Source organism: Neolamprologus brichardi, chromosome 18, assembly GCF_056152115.1.
Source record: "Neolamprologus brichardi isolate AB-2024 chromosome 18, ASM5615211v1, whole genome shotgun sequence".
Classification (NCBI taxonomy): Eukaryota; Metazoa; Chordata; class Actinopteri; order Cichliformes; family Cichlidae; genus Neolamprologus; species Neolamprologus brichardi.
Genome location: NC_142121.1, coordinates 3,549,436 through 3,568,531, shown reverse-complemented (window position 1 = coordinate 3,568,531; position 19,096 = coordinate 3,549,436). Strand labels below are relative to the sequence as shown.

The window sequence follows — 19,096 nt, the reverse complement described above, 5'->3', positions numbered from 1 at the left end:
TGTGCATGAGGTGATGTGGCAGTGGGATGGTGTTGTTTCCTTTTTTAAATCTTTTGGTTTGTCTTCCATGTAATAACTACTGTCCTAATTGGGAAGAATAAGAACAGAGCAAAAAAAATTAAAATAGTAATAGTAGTAGTATTAATAATTATACAAAGTGAGTTGCACATACTGATAATATTGGGGTGTTGGTGTTCTTGTTGTTGTTTAGCAGACAAATCATTGTCTCAAACAAAAGGGGCAAAGAAAAGAAACCCTCATAAACACTAATATTGCTGTCAACCCCCCCAAGTACACAAACGTACAACACACTGACCACAAAGAATTCATTTTCTGGAAACGTTGAATCTCTAGAAAACCTTGGAATCTCCTCCCTTGTTGGACCTTGTAAATAAGAGACTCTTGAACTGTGAATAACTAGAAGATTTTATAAATAGCACAACTCACCTTCACTGTAAATAAAATCACTTTACTTGCACAACTCAGTTTCTACGTTTGAATCTGGTCGACACATGACAATATTTTTGTAACACTGATTTAGAAAAGAAAGTATTTAATAGATGTGAGCTTGTCTCTCAATTATCAAATCAATTACTGAATGCGAAGTCTCCAGAGACATTATGGCACAAAATAACCACAGACTGGCTGTCGAGTCAGCCAGGATCACGACATCTGTCCTTCCAGACTAATTTGAATGAATTAGAGAATTTCGTGATTCTCTGTGCTGATTTGGGCATGACGAGCTCGAACGCTGACTTGACGCGTGTCACAAAAGTCCCTGCCAATCTAGTGTGTTTCAAATTTGAAGATTTTGAATTGTACATGTACAAATGTTAAATATACATTTTAAAAATTATCTTATTGACAAAATTATTATTTTAAATTAATAAGTATAAAAAGGAACTCTAAACTCCATGTACCTCTAAATGTGATTACTTTTCTCTTTCTTAAGTATAAAAATCTAATAAATCGCTTTCAGCATGATCAGTTGCAATTCAGTCATCGCTGAAGAGTCTGCACAAAGTCAGTCTTTTAACTCATATGTTTCACTTTCCTCTCCAGCACAAACAAAGATAGAAATGTGTCCTGAAAACTTCCCTGAAAACTTCAGGTTCTCTCGACAGCTGCTTTTAAACATGAACTGTAACATTTTGTGATTTGAGAAAATGTGTCAAATTACACATTTTGTCAATCATGACAACTTGAAAAAAGTTCCAAAGTTCTCCTCCAACAATTGTCTACTCTGCACTCTCTATAGCTACTGTTATCACTAGCTTGCCAATAACTGATAACTTGGATTGGCAATAGTTAAACATGTGACAGTGGACCTCTTTCAGGTTTCGATGTAGTGCTGCTGGAGTGTATCCAAACAACACGTTTTTCACACTACATGAAATGAGCACCCTGCATAAAAGCCCAAGAGGAGCCACAGAGTAAAGCAGACTTGCTCTCCCTTACTGGTCAGAGGCATACTAAGTGGTAAGTTGACAAATAAACTGAGTGGTTATTTTACTGTTTATCTGTTATTGAGTTGTATAAACTGAAAAAGGGGCTAATTATATAGTAAGGGGTGCCTGAGCACCACGTGCCAGTGGAGGTTAAGATCAACAAAGGTTTATGTAAAGTTTGTATTGTTTGGATATATTTTCTTTTAACATTGCGTGCTACAGTAATTACAAGCTTTATAACTTATACGATTTTTTGTTACAATTTAATGTAATAAATATTTTATTTTCACTCCATTTTGTGTTCTGTAATCTTGTGATAATCAAAACTAAAAGGAATCCTAATGATAAATGAATCTGATGGGTTTTTCAGACAGGACAGAGACTGAAAGGTGACAACTGATGATGTTAGCTTATGACATAATGCACCAGCATGAAGTAAAGTTTGTTTAGAAATGTACTACTCACGTAAAAGTTTAAACATTAAATATTCAAAATGAAAACAATGCCAGTGCTGCTTGTTTCTGTACAGTTTTAATGTTACAGAGGCAGGAACTTCACTGATCTGCATGTGGAAAATCTGCTTATAAAAGTGTTACATTCAGAGGTTTCAGGTTAAATTACAATACAAATGACTATGTACCATGTTTTAAACAGACATTACAAGACACTCGTGGTTATAAGTGGATACTTTAGTTCTATTACAGCATATTCATGTTTACACATTTCTTTCCTTTCCACATATAAATACACACACACACACACACACATATATATGCAGATCAAATTAAAGATCGAATTAATAATAATGATACAATCAATAATAATAATAATAATAATAATAATAATAATAATAATAATAATAATAATAATCATAGTGTCACCAATAACGATAACATTAATGGGGACATGAAATGCTACACATATAAAGGCTAGTGACAGAATCAGAGGAAAATTTGGACATTAAAACTAAAAATCAGTCTAAGGGGATCACTTACATGCTGCTCCTGGCTGAAACAATACATTTTATGTTAAGAAAGAAACGATAGACTGTCCACTTTTACTTTCATGTCTCTTTAGTAGTGGTGTGCGGATTGATGTTGAAATATCGATTCTTCCGATACCAGTAATTTATGTTCTAGAATCGATTCTCAATTAAAATATCGATATTTTAGTACTTTGGGGTAAATTTGTAGTTTTTCATTTACAGGAACGCAGTGGAAAGAAACTATATCATTAAAATCTCCTTTATCATTTAAATTGGAAGGAACTACTTCCTCTTCCGCCTTTCATAGTCATATGCGATATATGGCTGTATAAATGTGTCGCAGCTGGCGTGCGCACTCACAACAATGGCTGAGCGTAAACGGAGTCACATGTGGACGTAAAATACGTCGAAATCAGTGGTATCACACATCATTACTCTTTAGCAGTAAGTAGGTATGCGCTGTTTGGCTAGCTGCACTCAAACAGGAAAATATGTTAATAATAATGTTTGTTTGGAGAGCACTTTAAAAATAAGAACAGTGTGGAGGAGAGCCTGTTTGAGTCAGGTGACAGGTGGTTCACTGGACAGAAAATGATTTTTCCTCCTTTGGCCGAGGAGCTGCACAATTAGCCAATGCAATCAGTCTAATCTGACTCCTGCAAATCGGTGCCTGCTACACGGGCTGCCTTGACAGAAAGACATAACCACCATGGACCCAGCAGACTCTAGTTTGTTTGAGAGGATTTGAGTAGGATGCCTAAGGTCTGTCAGTCTCCCGGCTTGGAGAGCTCATTGTACATTGGACTTAACAGCATATCTACTTTAATAGAGGAACTCTTTTATTACTCCAGTTTCCTGAGACCTCTGTTGTGATCAGCACTGATGTTAAAGAGGAACTACAAGCCAGGGACCTGGCTCTCTCCTTTGCCTCCTTTGAAGTCAGCAAGTCTGCTCCTGAAGTTTGTGTTTCTAAGCTGGCCGCTGTGTTTTTTGTTAATGAGCCACTCTTTTACAAGAAAGTGTCTTTGATTCCTCGTTGGTGCGTCCCATTCAGAGACTGTAACTCTGCCCTCGGCCTCACCAGAGACTGGGCTGGCCTCAAACGTCTGTCCAACTAGATCTCTATGTTGGGTCTAGCACATGGTGCTAATTATCATTGCTATAAAAACTGTTTTTTAAAAAACTTTTTGAGTAAATAGAGATGACAGCCTTTACCAATCACTAGCTCTGGTAATACCTGATATTGCATTTTTTCTGATAGGCCACACCTGCTCCAGCCTCACCTTCAACTTGTCATCACAGCCAAGTACATATGCCATTCAAGGACCCCAGGAAGCAATATCACAACTGATCTGGTTTTATCGTCCCAGCCAGGTAACAATAGTGTGTTCTCTTTGACGTTTATTCAGCCTTAATCTCAGCCAAAGCGATTTACTTACGAACAAATAAAACACTGAAAAAAGCCAAACAATAACATTTTTAAGTTATCTAAGTGACCTATATGTCATGTTTAACCTGAGTAGAAAAAGACCGCGGAGATCTGAAAACGATGTGCCAGGAGTTCGCTGTTATCCCCCCGACTAGCTATCGAGCTGGTGGGTAACTATGGGCTCAAATTGTGGTCATAAATATTTTGTAAATCAGTATTTGTATGTGTAAAAAGAATTTGTGTGTGGACCAAAAAATACGTGTGAAACTCTGCACTCAAGTTTCAAGTTTCAAGTTTCAAGTTACAAGTACGAATTCTGACCCTATTTTTCTTCCTTTCAGCTGATTGGTCAATGTCATGTCAATCACTAATTTAACAGATGGGTTTGGCTGCTGGAGTGGCGCTTTTTTGAACTGCAGGTCCTTGAAGGGTGATACAGTTTGAAGCTGTATGATCTCTATATAAATTTTCAAATAGAAGTTAGATCCCCTAACTTTCAGCAGCTGTTGAAAGGATAAAGTTGTGGTATATCAGTCGTTAGAAACACCATTATTACTTTAGGATTAGTTTAACACAAAGTCAGGGCTGACCCGGGACCATGGCTGTGAGTCACAGTGCGCAGCATAAAGGTCCTTTCACATCGGATGTAGCATGTGCTGCTAATGCTAACTGCTAACTAAAAGCCAAGGATCCAGAATTAGTTGCGCTGGCTGCCGAACTCTGTGGGTCTTTGCAGCAGCTCTACCTGTACTAGATGCACCTGCTCCTTGTCGCTTCTATCTCGGACTTTATGTCCTCTACAAGAGTTTGTTTTTTTTATCTTCAAATGTTCAATAAAAACATGTATCGCTAATTCATAACGAAGAAAGCTTTCTAACTATCCCCACTAGTGAACACTGCCCCCCCCCCCCCCTCCCCCCTTCCCAGGTCCGCAGCGCTGTTGAAAAGGCTCTGGAGGTCCCTGTATTAAGCACGTAAACCTGTGACACAAAAATCACCAAACTCGGACGACCACAGACTGTTTTCCTTCCTGGTGATGAAGGAAAATGCTGGGCTGTCATGTAAAAGGGCATTTATTCCCTTCAAGGACCTGAAGCTCCATAAAGCACCCCTTCAATAGCCAAACCCATCTGTTCTCTGATTGGATAGTTAAATTTGTGATTGACATGACATTGGCCAATCAGATGAAAGGATGGAAAGTAGGGTCAACATTTGTACTTGTAACTTGAAACTTGGGTGCAGAGTTTCTGCTCTTTTATTGAGGTTGCATGAATATACATAGGTTCATTAACATATGACGTCTACATACAAACAAAGAGTACCTTGCCTGCGCGTTGTGTAAGTATGTGTGTGCGTGTGTGTGTGTGTGGGGTCAAGATGTGACCCTGTGAAGACTCCCCAAAGCTGGTGCCAGGAGTCTAGCGGTCCATCTAAACAAAAGGCTCTTAGCCTAAAACTGACATAGCTACGTTTATCCTACCATAAAACAATAAGAGAAGGTACGACCTCTCCCATGCTCCCAGGATGTGGGTGTGAATGCCAGAACACTCTGGAATGCACACAAAGTCTTTGCAGACTATTAAGAATCACACATCCTATCACTACACAATCGATTATCCACCTCTAAGCATATATGGTTAAATATTTCTAATGTGGAGATGGAAAATTATTTTACTGTTACTATTCATAATCATTATTATTACTGTTGCATCACTTATGGTTTATTATCACTTATGAGTTTTATTTTCGTAAAACTCATAAGTTTTACTCATATTTTCGTATATATATAACACCCCATGTATTGTTCGAAGAAGATCGATGCTGTTTGAGATCGTGCTCGGTCTCCCATATATATATATATGTGTTTTAATAAAATCATCGTTTTGACGCACTATGGACCTCCAGTCGTATGTCTCCACCTCAAATTACGAATCAGGACACTAAGCATAAATGACAATAAACAATACAAATCTAACAACCCACACACGAGTATACACACACTCCATTATCTAACAGCAATAATGGCCCAAACTTATCTTTTCATTAGCAAAGCACCCTTGCAGAAAACAGAAAAAAGTAAAATTTTACTGCATGCTTTGAATGGTAAAAGTCACCACATTAAAGAATAATATATAAATTTAAAACTGAAAGTGAGTAGTCCAAACTAAAATCTTAACATAAAGGAATGCATGAGTTGATGTCATAATAAATGTGGGATCAAACATTTTATTTTCAATGGGGATAATTTTTGGGCTCAGAATAAAATGTGGTGGTTTTTGTGTAGTTTAGCCATTTTAAGCTAATTTAAGGACCTAAGGCGACAATTCTACATAAAACAAATAAATCGTTTTTTTTTTCTTCGACATCTCCATGAGTACAGCGATAGAGCAGAATGCCATTCCCTCAATATCGATATAATGTCTTCCCTCACTTAAGATACACAGTCATTGTTAAGCACAGATCATGCCTATTTAAACTTGATGACTCTAATTCTGTGTATTTATATTTTGTACATTTCATATTTCTTCAGATTTGGGCCTGAACAACACCTCCAGAGCAGAAGATATTGATGCTGACTGCACAGAGCGAGAAAGATCAATGAAAGAGCAACGTCTTCATAGTAAATTTAGTAATTAATATAAAACAAAACGAGAATGTTCAGCCGCTTAATGGGAGAAAAAAGCCCCATAAAGCTTTCAGATGCTGTTAAAAAGATCAGCAAACTGCTGGAATCACATTTGGGACATCTCCCGGTTTATGTCATTCCCCTAAAAAATGATAAATTCAATGTCGATGGATGCAAGAGTTTTAGTTTTGGAGAAGAGTCCAGTAAACCTAATCGCACCATAATGGTTCTTGGAGCAACCGGTGCTGGGAAGACAACTCTCATCAACGGGATGATCAATTACATTTTAGGTGTTAAATGGGAGGATCCATATCGCTTTAAGTTAGTGAATGAAACTCAGTCAACATCACAAGCTCACAGTCAGACCTCTGAAGTCACTGTGTACAAAATCAACCACCAGGAGGGATTTCAAATCCCGTTCTCTCTGACCATTGTGGACACTCCAGGCTTTGGAGATACAAGAGGCATAGAAAGAGACAGAGAGATCACAGAGCAGCTACGTAATCTCTTCACTTCCCCACATGGTGTCAGTGAAATCGATGCTGTGTGTTTTGTAGCTCAGGCTGCTTTAGCACGACTCACACCAACACAAAAATATGTGTTTGATTCAGTGCTCTCAATCTTTGGCAAAGATGTGGCAGAAAACATCAGCATTGTGGTGACATTTGCAGACGGTCAGCGACCTCCAGTTCTAGAGGCGATCAATGCTGCAGGAGTCCCATGTCCTAAAACAAAAGACGGGCTGCCGGTTCACTTCAAGTTCAATAACTCAGCGCTGTTTGCAAACAACAAATCAGCTGTAGCAGAAAGCATGAGTGATGATGATGATGATGAAGGTGGCTTTGATCAGATGTTTTGGGAGATGGGGACAAAAAGTATGAAGAGGTTTTTTGCTGCTCTGAATAAAATAGAAACCAAAAGCTTGACACTGACAAAGGAAGTCCTCAGAGAAAGAAAGCAGCTCGAGATTTCAGTTGAGAATCTGCAGGAGCAGGTGAAACTTGGGTTAGCCAAGCTTGAGGAGATAAAAGAGACGAGGGAAAAACTTAAAGAATATGAAGCAGAGATCGGCAGAAATGAGAACTTTGAGTTTGAAGTTACTGTCAAAAAGCCTGTTCAGGAGGACATTTCTGGCTCTGGAAACTACATCACCAACTGTCAGCAGTGTCATGCCACCTGCCATTATCCTTGTGGCTATGCAAATGATGCAGATAAAAGGAGCTGTTCAGCAATGGGATCAGATGGATACTGTAGAGTGTGCCCAGGGAAATGTATTTGGAATGTACACTTTAACCAGAAGTACAAATGGGGCTATGAAGATGTTAAAGAAAAAAGAACAATAAAGGAGCTGGAAGAAAAGTATCGGGAAGCCAAAGGAGAGAAGATGACTGTTCAAGCACTGGTTGACAAACTGAATGCTGAGTACGACTGTTTGCAGGCTGAGGTGGTGAAACTGATGGAGAGATCTTCCAAGTGTCTGAACAGACTTAAAGAGATAGCACTGAAGGCAAACCCTCTGTCTACTCCAGAGTACATCGACATGCTTATTGAAGGAGAGAAATCTGAGGGCAAACCAGGCTGGAAGCAACGAGTTCAGTCTCTGATGTCCATGAAGGAAAAAGCAGAGACAATGGCTAAAATAGAGCAAGGCAAGAAACTCCTGCGTCATCAAGAATCACTTGATGTCAATCCTTAGTCGAGTCAACAAGGCAACTCGTCCAGAGTCAGAGAACGACTTCACCACAGTTCAGTTTGAACTTGTTTTGCAATGTAAGTGCGTGCTTCACCACTTGGCTGCACTACTGCAAGTAATTTAAGATGTAAACACAGCACAATGACAAAAATGATTTTTTATTTTCTGGTTGAATTTGTTTTGCTCTTCTCCACAGTCTGCTTGACACGCGCTACTCTCAGCTTTGTGTTTATTTCAATATCATTTCTTAATCTGTTTTGTTTACATTGAACTAAATTGTAATAATTAATTTTCTAACCTTAACTCTTCAAAGTAAATTTGGGATAAAAACGATAAATATAGTGCAAAGTCACATTTGTGCAAATGTAAATGTTACTAATATATAAAATCATTTTTTGAGCTTCATTATGTTTTTGTCTATGATAGTGTTCACATCTGTTGTGGTGAATGATGGATGCACCAATAAATGTCAAAGTATAACTACGTTTGTATTGTTGTGATGTTTGTGTTGTTAGCTCATCCATCTGAAGGATCAATAGGTTTTTGACATGGTAAGACATCTGTCATCTGTCCACCCATATTAAAAATTCACTCCTTCAACTACTGTATTGAATTTAATCAATGTTACAAGTAATCATCACCTACTGGGTCTTCACCTAATCACTGCTGAAAGTTATGATTGTCATTTTACAGCAAATCAAATGTTAAGAAATTAGAAAAAGCCAAAATGAATCAAACTTGTGCACCAAATTCTTTTTGTTCAAAGTCATACAGAAAAGTCATAATGCTGTCTAAGGAAGTCATATATACCTTTTTCCTGAAACACTACTTCTGCATTTCGGCTCAGTTCTTTAAAAGGTCATGTTACTCATATGAGATTGTATTTACCTCATTTACCTCACCTGGTAAGTACTAGATGAAGTCATAGATCAACATGAAACCAACCTACATTTTGGTCCATTGAATATAAACTTGAATTATTTTTCTCTTGGTTTTACTGCGGCTACTGTAAGTGCATTGATGTGAGCAGTATTTATGATACAATTTAGAAACAGATCTTGTGCTGTTCTTGGGCCTATAGAAAACATCATTTAGTGTATACATTCTGGAATAAATGAGTTTACTCCAGTTTTATTTGGCATTATATTTGTCTAAATTTCACATGTGAGTGTTGGTCATGAAGACCCTTTGTGTTCATCTGAAGCTCATGTTGGCATCAGGCGCAATTGTCCTGCAGCAGCTCTTCTTTCACTTTCAGCTTTGCTGTAAATGAGGGTGTGGAGGACTTCTGAGAATTCATACTTGTTTACACAGTCCTGTCCTGTTCACTTCCACCATATGTTCTTCTTCCTGTACCCAGGGCAAAAAAACACACAAACACACACACAAAGAGAGAGAGAGGAGAAAAAGAAAAAATCAGTCAAATTTTATTTTTCAAAATGTACGAAAATGGGAGACGAATGCATAACAACTTGTAAATTAGAATAATTCATTTTTAACTTTCAACATCTTTCATTATTATTAGTTTAGTTTGAAAACTACTTCATGTCATCTACAGCTAACTTCCTTTATATTTTGCTGCAGCATGGCTAAGCCTGTATGGGGGTGGGGGGTGGGGGGGGGGGGGGGGGGCGTGCCTGTTTGCCACATTAAAGAAACCTGAAAGTAAAGTGAAAAGAAAAATCTTTCTTTCTGATAAAAGGTACACTTCACAGTAAGTTCATGTTCACTGAGCTCTTTATTTGTTTATATGTATATATATATATATATGTGTGTGTGTGTGTGTGTGTGTGTGTGTGGGTGGGTGGCAAAGTGCTTCTACGCAGTGTACCAGGGGCACGGAGAAAAGCTGTCGTACCATAGGCACGAGGAGTGTGTGTGTGTCTTTTGTGTTATGTTTGTTTCATTTAGATATGTTCATTTAATTTATGAAAACATTTAATATTTATAATATTATTTGTACTACGTATCCAAATATTGGTGTCTCTTTGTCATTTTTAATCTAATCATTGTATTCTCGATGGTGTTGGCAGTGTTTTGTGTAGAACTAAAAGGTCAAGTTATTTATATCAAATTTGACAGACGATGAATGAAGTTGGTGTATTTACAGATTCTTCAAGATTTTAGCTTCACAACAAAACCATCGACAAGTTAAAAATTAAGCAAATATTAAGGTTTATTTGCTTTTCTAATTTCACTTTGTTTTTTCTGTTTTTCATACACTTTCAAACAGAAGTCAACATCAGCAAGACACAGCAGCGTTTGGGTTCAACTGGAGGATTACAAACAGCCAGCAGAGGTTTGTTTTAACTCATCTCCATCTCTCTAGCTTTTTTTGTTTTTACTTTAACCTGCCAGTATCATGGAAATGAATTATTAGTCTGTTTCAGGTATGTATATTTTAAGATGGCAAATTAAAGGTGTGAACATGTGAAGTTACTTACTATGTTTTGATATCCAGCTAAACCTCAGGGTTGAGTTCGTACTTGAAACCTGTTTCCTGCTGCCCATTTTGCAGTTTCTGCACAGATAGTTTGCATTTTCCTCAAATTTGAATAATTTGAATACTGCAAATCTGTGTGTGTGTGTGTTTGTGTGTGTGTGTGTGTGTGTGATTTATCACCACACACAGCTGAGATCAAAGTGTGTGTGCATCTACAAGTAATCTCATTTAATGTTTTTCCTTTGGGGCGATCGTGGCTCAAGAGTTGGGAGTTTGTCTTGTAATCAGAAGGTTGCCGGTTCGAGCTCCGGCTTGGACAGTCTCAGTCGTTGTGTCCTTGGGCAAGACACTTCACCCGTTGCCTCCCGTTGCCTACTGGTGGTGGTCAGAGGGCCCAGTGGCGCCAGTGTCCGGCAGCCTTGCCTCTGTCAGTGCGCCCCAGGGTGGCTGTGGCTACAATGTAGCTGCCATCACACACACTGGTGTGTGTGTGTGTGTGTGTGTGTGTGTGACTGGATGTAGTGTAAAGTCTTAGGGTCCTTAGGGACTAAGTAAAGCGTTATACAAATACAGGCCATTTACCAAAACCATTTCAGATGACCACCTCATGAAGCTCAATGTGAGAATGCCAAAGGGTGGCTAGTTTGAAGAAACTAAAATATAAAATATTTTTTGTTTACTACATTATTCCATTGATAGTTTTGATGCCTTCGGTGAAAATCTACAATGTAAATAGTCATGAAAATAAAGAAAAAACACTAAATGAGAAGATGTGTCCACGAAACCAAGCTCGGTGCTCTCCTTCCTGGCCTGGATGTATGCCAGTTTGTGACAGCCATTGTTGCTTAGCTCTCTCTGGAAATTCTCTGGGAGTGTATTTTGGATCCCAGGTTATTTTTGGTATGGAACCTAAATTTGGAGTCATGTATTTTTCACGAACTGCGTCAGCTAGCTTGTCTTCTACTCTGTTATATGGCACGTCATTTGGAAGAGTCGTGGTGTTAGCAATTTCCTCCACAGCGCGAAAATCGCCGATAGCTTACTCCTCCCCTTCTGTTAAGGTCCTTAACTTCCTTAACCAAGCTGCTCCTCCCTCTGTTATGGGTAGGAGCTGTTTAACCAGCGCCTCCAAATCTCTTATTTTGTAGGAGCGATAGACTGGTTCCTGCTTTGCTCCACACATTAGGGGCATCTCCCATTCTAGGTTGTCTAAGCTATTCTTGAAGTGCACTTCCTTTTCTTCTTCAGCTGATCATATTTTTTGAACACGGACTGCCATTTTTCTCGCCCAGGTATGGTCTTGTCCTGACCATCTTTTGTTTTGGTTTGTCCATCCGAGGCACAGTTTTCTGTGAACGCAGTTTCATTCCCCCAACTTTGGTGTCAGGTCGAACTTCACGACCTTCCACACAGTCAGGCTCATTCTCTTCCAACATCTCGTCTTCTTCATCCAAAATAGCCAAGTTTTCTTTTTGTACTCTCTCTTCTACTTTCATTACTCCTTGCAGGATGTCTGCCAAAGCCTCTTTGTCAGCATGGACTTCTCCATAAACCTCTCCTTGCCACTGGCCCTTCTCTGTTCCAGATATCTTTATTGGCTTAGGCTGCTCTTTTCTACCTGGGTTTGGTAAAGGGGTAAACTCTAGCCTCCGGACCTCGTCCGCTGGTGAGGCCATATCACCTGTTGAGGGGGTATAAGAGGTTCCCTTTTTTGGCCCCTCACGGCTGGCAGCTGAGTTCACACTCGGGTGGTCCTCAGCTCCAGTTCCCCCATGTGTTTTTAGTGGGTCCAACTCCATGAAATCTATGAACTTGGGAGATGAAGTTGAGCCTCCAGCCTTAGCTGCGGCTCCTGTTGTTCCTCCCACACCCATGGGCTGTAACGCCCTGGGCTGAACAGTGAGTGGCTGACCTACTGCTTCAGGGGTGATGCGTACAACATCTGCAAATCCCCCAATTACTGTGCCCTTTTGTCCTTGTGGCCCTCTGAGCTCTCCTCCTGCTAGAGACATAACAGGGAAGGCGTAAGGAGGGGGCGGAGCAGATGGCGCCTGCGTGACCCAAGGGTATAGCTGTTGTAATGGGTTCGCTAGTGATGAAGGTGTGGGTGGTGGCAGTGTGTCTCTTAGTAGTTCAGAAGAGGTGGGGAGAGCATTAAAAGGTAGTGCTAGCTTCGCATGCGCATGCTCCAGTTTCTCTTTGGCTGTGTTCAGAAGATGTATTTGTCCTTCCAGTTTCTTGTTCTCTTGTTGCAAATCATGGAGAGATTTCAACACAGTAAGCACCTGTTCTGTTGTCTCTGCTTTCTCTTCTTGTTGTTGGGGAGGTGAACTTGCCTCCTCATCCTCTTTCATCCAATTGGAAATTCCTTTGCACACTATTGTCCATTTGCAACATTCTCCATGGTTTTCCTTCAAGAGTTTTATTTCTGCTTTGGTTTGCCTGTTCACTGGATGAGTCAGTGTTTCCTGCTGCAGTTGCTGTAATCTTTTCACACAGTTCTCAACTTCCTCTTTGAAGATCAGGGAGAGAGGTTGTCTGTCCTGTAAAGTTTTTTGTTGGGCAGCACATAATTTCTCCACATATTTCCTTACAGCTTTGAATTCTTTCTCTGCCGCTTTAGTTGTTCTTGAACAAGACATGTGGATGGCTTTGTTCAGCTCCTCCAGCTGATCATTTAGTGGCTTATATAGCCTTGGTCCACTAGATGTCATAGTTGAGCTCTCCATTTTGGTTCCTCTGAGATTTGCACAAAATGGCTGCTATATGACTCCTCCTCGCAAGTTCCTTGAGGTGACTTCCCTATTTCTTTATCAGAAGCCCTGCAGCCACCGAACAGTCACTTCCTCTTTTCGTACCTGCTTGATATAACACTCACTGACCAACACGGGGTCAGAACAGCATTTGCTTCATAAATTCTCAAACCAGCCACAATTATCAGCTCTTCAAAATAAACGCACCACACCAGCTGCAACTCTTGCTCTAAAAAACCAAGCACAGAGCTTTTATACTTCGTGCAGCTTATAGACAGGTCCTCAGTAAAAAGAGGAAATGCAGGCCAACACAAAAACTGCGCAGTTCTATAGTTCAGTTACCTTAGACCTGCACAAAGTTAAAAACAATTCTCTTCTCTTTCTGTTAAAGTCAAACTCACACCGTTCAGCAAGGCCTGCTATTTTAAAATCACCAAGAGACAAGCAACGTTATTCTTTTAATCTCAAAGAGGCCTACAGTGCGTGTTTCTTCTCCTGTTAACCCTTTAAAACCGGTGGGAGCGTTCACGCTCTGTTTTGCATAACTATTTTTAAATCCCGGTAGCTCTACAACCACGTGAGCTAGCGCAATATTTTTTTTTGCATATGAAACCGGAGGAGTTGTTCTTACATCTTATGCCATCAGCTTGTCCTCGGTCACAGTTTCCTTCCACATATAGCTTTGCAAAAACTGCATAAAAAGCACTTGCAGCGACAAAAACATAATATTCCAGAAACAGGCTTTGCCGATCCATCAGCTGTTTGTAACACTTCCTACGTTAGAATAGACGTCAGCGCAAACCTTTGCATGTCCGCCATTACCTGCCCAAAACCGGAAGTGACATCATTTTCACGGAAATGTATTATTTTTTTTTTTTATTTTTTTTTTTTACCATCAAGGCCTCATGAGCCTATACTGGTGTTTTTAAAAGTTATCTTTGACTTTATGACTTTCTGTGTCGTTTCTGGGATGCTTAGGACTCATATTGCACTGCTGGAAATAGTTTATTTTGATGCATATGCTGCTTTTTTGCAAATTTGCACTATAATATTTATTTTCATTTTTCCTGCAGTATATAAAAATTGGTGTATTTCAAAAATAAAACTATGAAGACACTCAAAATAAATTTCCTGTGGTGGGAAACTATTTTGTGCAACTTTTTTGTATTTACAGTTTTGAGGGATAAGCCTCTTAAATTTCTCTAACTAGAAATATATGTTAAAAAAACAAAAACGATTTTCAATTGTTTGTAGTTTATTGCACTTTTTTGCAATTTATGTAATTACTATACACTTAATGCAGACATATTATTAAAATCTGGGCTATAATGGTTGTATTGATGTATAGCAACTTGAAATGCTCCCAAAAATGGCACTACAGCATGTAAAAATATAATATAAGCTCTGGCAGAGTTGAAAATTGAAAAAGAAATTGAAATTAAAATGTTTATATCAGTCAACAACAACAACAACAACAGATTATAATTTTACATAAAAGTACTCAAACAATAACCGAAAAAGGAATAGGCTGAAGCCTTATGGCTTATACTTATCCTATCCCTTACCCCCATAGAAATAATCAAATCCTTAACCAAGAAAATAAATAGCATTGATAAATAAGTTGTATAACAGTTTGAAAATAAATCAATGATAAATCAAGAAATTAAATCAACACAAACCATTTTTAACAAACCAAATTTCTATAACCTTGTATAATACTAATTTTTAAAATCTTCCTGAAGAATGACAAAGAAAAACACATCTTCAGTTCATCATTAAGTCCATTCCATAATTTCACTCCCAAAACTGACACACATCTATACTTAACATTGGTTCTCACTTTAGGCATTTCAAACTTATAAGACCCCCTCAAATCATATTTTCCATCTCTTAGTTGAAACATACTTAAAATACAAATCAGAACATTCTTTTTAATCACACGATATATCATTTCTAAAGTTTTAGAATATATAATGTCCATGAATTTTAACATAGATGATCCTACAAAAAACTGGTTGGTGGACTCCCTATATCCAACTTTATTTATTATTCTCCATCCATCCATCCATCCATCTTCATCCGCTTTATCCGGGGCCGGGTCGCGGGGGCAGCAGCCTAAGCAAAGAGGCCCAGACCTCCCTCTCCCCAGCCACCTCCTCCAGCTCGTCCGGGGGAACACCAAGGCGTTCCCAGGCCAGCCGAGAGATATAATCTCTCCAGCGTGTCCTGGGTCTGCCCCGGGGCCTCCTCCCGGTGGGACATGCCTGGAACACCTCAGCTGGCTCCTTTCGATGTGGAGCAGCAGCGGCTCTACTCTGAGCCCCTCCCGGATGGCCGAACTTCTCACCCTATCTCTAAGGGAGAGGCCAGCCACCCTTCGGAGGAAGCTCATTTCCGCCGCTTGTATCCGCGATCTCGTCCTTTCGGTCACTACCCACAGCTCGTGGCCATAGGTGAGGGTAGGGACGTAGATCGACCGGTAAATTGAGAGCTTCGCTTTTACACTCAGCTCCCTCTTCACCACGACGGACCGGTGCAGCGTCTGCATTACTGCAGCTGCAGCCCCAATCCGTCTGTCGATCTCCGGCTCCCTTCTCCCATCACTCGCGAACAAGACCCCGAGATACTTGAACTCCTCCACTTGGGGCAGGAACTCATCCCCAACCCGGAGTGGGCACTCCACCCTTTTCCGGCTGAGAACCATGGTCTCAGATTTGGAGGTGCTGATCCTCATTCCCGCTGCTTCACACTCGGCTGCGAACCGCTCCAGTGCGAGCTGGAGGCCCTCACCCGATGAAGCCAACAGAACCACATCATCCGCAAAGATCAGAGATGAGATTCTGAGGCCACCAAAGCGAAAGCCCTCCGCCACTTGGCTGCGCCTAGAAATCCTGTCCATAAAAATTATGAACAGAACCGGTGACAAAGGGCAGCCCTGGCGGAGCCCATCACCCACCGGGAACGAGTCCGACTTATTGCCGGCAATTCGAACCAAGCTCTTGCAACGGTTGTATAGGGATCGAATGGCCCGTAGCAATGGGCCAGACACCCCATACTCCCGCAACACCTCCCACAGGACACCCCGAGGAACACGGTCGAATGCCTTCTCCAAGTCCACAAAACACATGTAGACTGGTTGGGCAAACTCCCATGCACCCTCAAGTATCCTCGAGAGGATGAAGAGCTGGTCCAGTGTTCCGCGACCAGGACGAAAACCGCATTGTTCCTCCTGCATCAGAGGTTCGACTAGCGGACGAACTCTCCTTTCCAGCACCCTGGCATAGACTTTCCCGGGGAGGCTGAGGAGTGTGATCCCCCTGTAGTTGGAAAACACCCTCCGGTCCCCCTTCTTAAAGATGGGGACCACCACCCCGGTCTGCCAATCCACGGGTACTGCCCCTGATCTCCAGGCAACATTGCAGAGGCGTGTCAACCAGGACAGCCCTACAACGTCCAGAGCCTTCAGGAACTCGGGGCGGACCTCATCAACACCAGGGGCTCTGCCACCAAGGAGTTGTTTAACTGCCTCAGTGACCTCGCCCCCGGAAATTGGCGGGTCACTCCCCTCATCCCCAGACTCTGCTTCCTCCTCGGAAGACGCGTCAGTGGGATTAAGGAGGTCCTTGAAGTATTCCTTCCACCGCCTGACAATTTTCTCAGTCGACGTCAGCAGCGCTCCGCCAGCACTATACACAGTGCAGGTAGAGCACCGCTTTCCCCTCCTGAGACGCCTGACGGTTTGCCAGAACCTCTTCGAGGCAGTCCGAAAGTCTTTTTCCATGGCCTCTCCGAACTCCTCCCACACCCGAGTTTTTGCTTCAGCCACTGCCCGAGCCGCATTCCGCTTGGCCTGTCGATACTTGTCGGCTGCCTCCGGAGTCCCACAGGCTAACCAAGCCCGATAGGACTCCTTCTTCAGCCTGGTGGCTCCCTTCACCTCTGGTGTCCACCATTTGGTTCGGGGATTACCACCACGGCAGGCACCAACCACCTTGCGGCCGCAGCTCAATGCAGCAGCTTCGGCAATGGAGGCGCTGAACATGGTCCATTCGGACTCAATGTCCCCCGCCTCCCTCGGAATGCTGTTGAAGCTCTGCCGGAGGTGTGCGTTGAAGATCTCGCGGACTGGGGCCTCTGCTAGTCGTTCCCAGCACACCCTCACTACGCGTTTAGGTGCACCAGGTCTGTCCAGCGTCCTCCCCCGCCACCTGATCCAACTCACCACCAGGTGGTGATCAGTTGACAGCTCAGCCCCTCTCTTTACCCGAGTGTCCAGAACATATGGTCGCAGGTCTGGTGATACGATTACAAAATCGATCATCGACCCACGGCCTAGAGCGTCCTGGTGCCACGTGCACTTATGGACACTCTTATGTTCGAACAAGGTGTTCGTTATGGCCAAACTGTGATTAGCACAGAAGTCCAATAACAAAGCACCGCTCGGGTTCAGATCAGGGAGGCCGTTCCTCCCAATCACGCCCCTCCAGGTCTCGCTGTCGTTACCCACGTGAGCATTGAAGTCTCCCAGCAGGACAACAGAGTCTCCAGGTGGAGCACCTTCCAGCACCCCCCCCCAGGGACTCTAAGAAGGCTGGGTACTCCGAACTGCCACTCGGCGCATAAGCGCAGATGACAGTCAGGACCCGTTCCCCGACCCTAAGGCGCAGGGAACAAACCCTCTCGTCCACCGGGAAAAACCCCAACGTACAGGCAGCAAGCCGAGGGGATATTAGAATACCCACCCCAGCCCGCCGCCTCTCACCAGGGGCAACTCCAGACTGAGACAGAGTCCAGCCCCTCTCCAGGAGACTGGTTCCAGAGCCCAAGCCATGCGTAGAGGTGAGCCCGACTATATCTAGCCGGTACCTCTCAACCTCACGCACTAACTCAGGCTCCTTCCCCACCAGAGAGGTGACATTCCATGTCCCTATTGCCAGTCTTGGCAGCCGGGGGTCAGTCCGCCAGGGCCTCCGCTCCTGGCCGCCACCCGGCACACAATGCACCCGACCCCTATGGCGCCTCCTGCAGGTGGTGGGCCTGCGAGAGGATGGGCCCATGTCTCCTCTTCGGGCTGTGCCCGGCCGGGCCCCATGGACTAAGGCCCGGCCACCAGACGCTCGCCCTCAGGCACCCTCCCCGGGCCTGGCTCCAGGGCAGGGCCCCGGTAACCCTATCCCGGGCAGGGTAAACTGTTCCCTCTGTTTTTTTCATAAGGGTCTTCTGAATCGCTCTTTGTCTGGTCCCTCACCCAGGACCAATTTGCCATGGGAGACCCTACCAGGGGGCAAAAGCCCCCAGACAACATAGCCCCTGGGATCCCTGGGACACACAAACCCCTCCACCACGATAAGGTTGCGATTCACGGAGGATAGCTCTTTTTTGCAATTTAAATATTGAATCCAAATATGTTTTGTATGTGTTCCTCCAAATTTCTGCACAGTAGGTCATATAAGGCAAACAAAGGGAAGTATACAATAAATAAAGGCAGTTTTTATTAAAAAAATCTCTTGTTTTATAAAGAATAGAAATAGACTTGGATAATTTCCGTTTCACATGTTCTATGTGGGGTTTCCAACAAAGTTTATCATCAATAATTACTCCTAAAAATTTTGTCTCATATACTCTTTCAATTTCAACATTATTTAAATTCAATTTTACTTTAATATTACTTTTACTACCTCCAAATAACATAAATTTTGTTTTACTTTCATTCAATGAT

The 19,096-nt window shown here is 42.0% G+C and overlaps 1 protein-coding gene across 1 annotated transcript; it reads left to right on the top strand.

The window, feature by feature from the left end:
• The first annotated feature begins 1,343 nt into the window (after positions 1-1,343).
• Positions 1,344-8,626, top strand: LOC148097326 (uncharacterized). Its single transcript, XM_087832199.1, has 2 exons — positions 1,344-1,479; positions 6,393-8,626. Exon 2 carries the CDS (start codon positions 6,517-6,519, stop codon positions 8,182-8,184), a length of 1,668 nt encoding a protein of 555 aa, XP_087688325.1. The 5' UTR covers positions 1,344-1,479; positions 6,393-6,516; the 3' UTR covers positions 8,185-8,626.
• Positions 8,627-19,096: the final 10,470 nt, after the last annotated feature.

What these genes read in the sequence shown, in the direction of transcription:
- LOC148097326 (XM_087832199.1), top strand. Translation starts at nt 6,517, where the DNA reads ATGTTCAGCCGCTTAATGGGAGAAAAAAGCCCCATAAAGCTTTCAGAT.